The sequence below is a fragment of the Nothobranchius furzeri genome, chromosome 2, assembly GCF_043380555.1.
Source record: "Nothobranchius furzeri strain GRZ-AD chromosome 2, NfurGRZ-RIMD1, whole genome shotgun sequence".
In the NCBI taxonomy this organism is placed as follows: domain Eukaryota; kingdom Metazoa; phylum Chordata; class Actinopteri; order Cyprinodontiformes; family Nothobranchiidae; genus Nothobranchius; species Nothobranchius furzeri.
In genome coordinates this window covers 48,330,501-48,332,842 of record NC_091742.1, presented here as the reverse complement: position 1 = coordinate 48,332,842, position 2,342 = coordinate 48,330,501, and the positions used below count along the sequence as shown (strand labels likewise).

Here is a 2,342-nt window from a genome sequence, read left to right as displayed (position 1 = left end):
GTGCGGTGGTCCCGTAAAGGTTGCGAAACACTTGCCATTGATTTTCCGTGTTAACTTCAAAGGGGGCCATTTTGATAGAAGTGTGGTAGCTATGATTATAACCTTTCACCAAATCTTGAATCACATCTATGTAGCGATGGGTGTTTTTGGCTGTGAAATATCTCCACATTCTACCTTTTAGAGTCCTGTTAATTCTCTCCACAACGCTGGCCTTTACGCTGCTGGCTGTGGCAAAATGCACAATTTCGTGTTTCTTCATGAGGGCTTCAAATTTCTTATTAAAAAATTCTTTACCAGAATCCGTTTGCAATTTTTTAGGGACACCGCTGTCTTTCAAAACTGAAGCAAAAGCTTCTGTAACATCTTTCCCCGATTTGTTTTTCAGGGCTCGTACATAGGCTTTCTTTGAAAATACATCTATGACGGTTAATAGGTAATTAAAGCCGTCGTTTGATTTTGACAAGGCCTGCATGTCGCATAAGTCAGCTTGAAACTGTTTTAGCGGCCCTGAGACAAAAACCTTATCTCTTGGAAAATGAACTCTTGCAGGTTTGTGAAGTGTATAAGCGTCTTGTTCTGAGAGAAAATCGCGAGCCTTATCCGATGAAACTTTCTCCCCAATATCTTGTTGTAAACCGGTTCTAAACCTTTCCACACCACCGTAACTACCCTGATGTTCTGGTGTAAAATAAACCTTTTTCATTACCTCCTCCATCTCTGATGAATGGTTGGCAAAAATGATGCATATTTGTTTTCATTAGTTCTTTTTATTTCATAAATTGTACACACAGCTGAATAAAATCACACAATCTAATCAGAACTAAAAACAGTCGTCAAATATAATGAATAAAATCACACAGTCTAATCATACTGTCGTCAAATATAATCTAAACACTAGTCAGAAATCTTATCATACTGTAAAAAACAACCGTCAAATATACTGAAATTTGAATACAGATGGCGACGGAGAGCGACAGTAGCTCAGAGCAGTCATTCGAGGTGGAGGACTTTTCCCCACCTTCTTCCCCAGAGGATAGGGAGGAGGGCTTATTGGGGGAAGCAAGCGGTCCTGAACCGTATCTTTTTGAGCCACTAGCTCGTGAGTTGTCAGAGGCCCCTGGAGCCGAGCCAGCAGGAGTATCAAGGCATCGAATGGGTCCAGTCTCTGAGTGGTAAGTAGCTTTTAGCCACAGCTAGCTATATTTAGCTTAGCTAAAAGTAATATTGTATGACTGCCTCAACAGGTGCACCTGCGGCCACTGCACATCATTGTCTGCCAGAGAAAATGTGTGCTGCAGAGAAACGCCCAAGGTATAAAAATAAAAGTACCCCACCATGAGAAAAGCATTCTGTAATGTACACATTTGTTACACAATCACTAACATCATACTAATATTGAACTCTTATAGCCCTGATATCAGTTGTTCTTTGTCATAGGTAATGCTCAGGTGTCAGCAGGTGGGTGTAACCTCCTGCATAACTAAGCATCCTGGTTTTGAGGCTGTTGCTCTGAATCCCTACGTGTTGCAGGCAGTTTATGGCACCTTTCTGCAACTCTATGGGGAGATGCAGGAGACTACGCTCAACAGGTAAGACAACTGTCAAAATAATTTTTTTATGAATACTTTGTAACTCATACCACCTCTTTCTCAGCTGTTACAGACATCTGGCGTACCGGAATGTGGTCAGGTGGTGTTGGGGTTACCTGGGACAGCACGTTCGTGTTGTGATCCCGTCATGTGCTGTCTCCAGAATAAGGCAGGAGTTCCCAGAAGACGGTGCATACAAAGGATTCCTCCCTCCTCTGAACTAATATATATTTTTTTGGATTAAATAAATGTTATAATATATATTTCCTGTATTGATTCCTGTCCATAAAAAGCTGCATAAATCACAAAACGGTAAATGCACTTCTTTACACTTTGACATTATTTATATATACACACATATAGCCACACACTTTCAAATGAGCTCTTACAACAGTAAGGTTCTAATTCGGGGTTAATTAATGCTGCTGTAACAAGTGAGTTTACACCCTGTGTGATTAATGAAGTCTATTCTAGAGCAGGTTCAATTAGTTAAACATGAATGATAATTTAATAAATGTGATATATGTATTTATACACATCAAAATATCAATATAATTGTATTTAAAATGACACAATTGCGCTTTAAAGATAACATTTATTATAGCTACTACTAAGACAACGTTAGATTACAATCTGATCATAACTTTCATGATTTTTGACAAAACTCTAAACCACAAGCAGAGATTCTGGAGCCATGTGAGGATAGGTTGGGCCATCAGTGATGTTTCTTTGGTTCCTTAGACTGGAGGTAGC

General features: G+C 39.5%; 1 protein-coding gene across 1 annotated transcript; it reads left to right on the top strand.

Moving 5' to 3' along the window:
• Positions 1-957: 957 nt before the first annotated feature.
• Positions 958-2,092, top strand: LOC129163049 (P2X purinoceptor 7-like). The gene is made up of 4 exons (XM_054739988.2): positions 958-1,172; positions 1,245-1,311; positions 1,438-1,589; positions 1,654-2,092. The coding sequence occupies exons 1-4, from the start codon at positions 958-960 to the stop codon at positions 1,811-1,813; spliced, it is 594 nt and encodes a 197-aa protein (XP_054595963.1). The 3' UTR covers positions 1,814-2,092.
• The last annotated feature ends 250 nt before the right edge of the window (positions 2,093-2,342 follow it).

What these genes read in the sequence shown, in the direction of transcription:
- LOC129163049 (XM_054739988.2), top strand. Translation starts at nt 958, where the DNA reads ATGGCGACGGAGAGCGACAGTAGCTCAGAGCAGTCATTCGAGGTGGAG. An exon ending in ATGGGTCCAGTCTCTGAGTG is followed by an intron (nt 1,173 to 1,244) that starts GTAAGTAGCTTT and finishes CTGCCTCAACAG; the next exon opens with GTGCACCTGCGGCCACTGCA. An exon ending in GCTGCAGAGAAACGCCCAAG is followed by an intron (nt 1,312 to 1,437) that starts GTATAAAAATAA and finishes TCTTTGTCATAG; the next exon opens with GTAATGCTCAGGTGTCAGCA.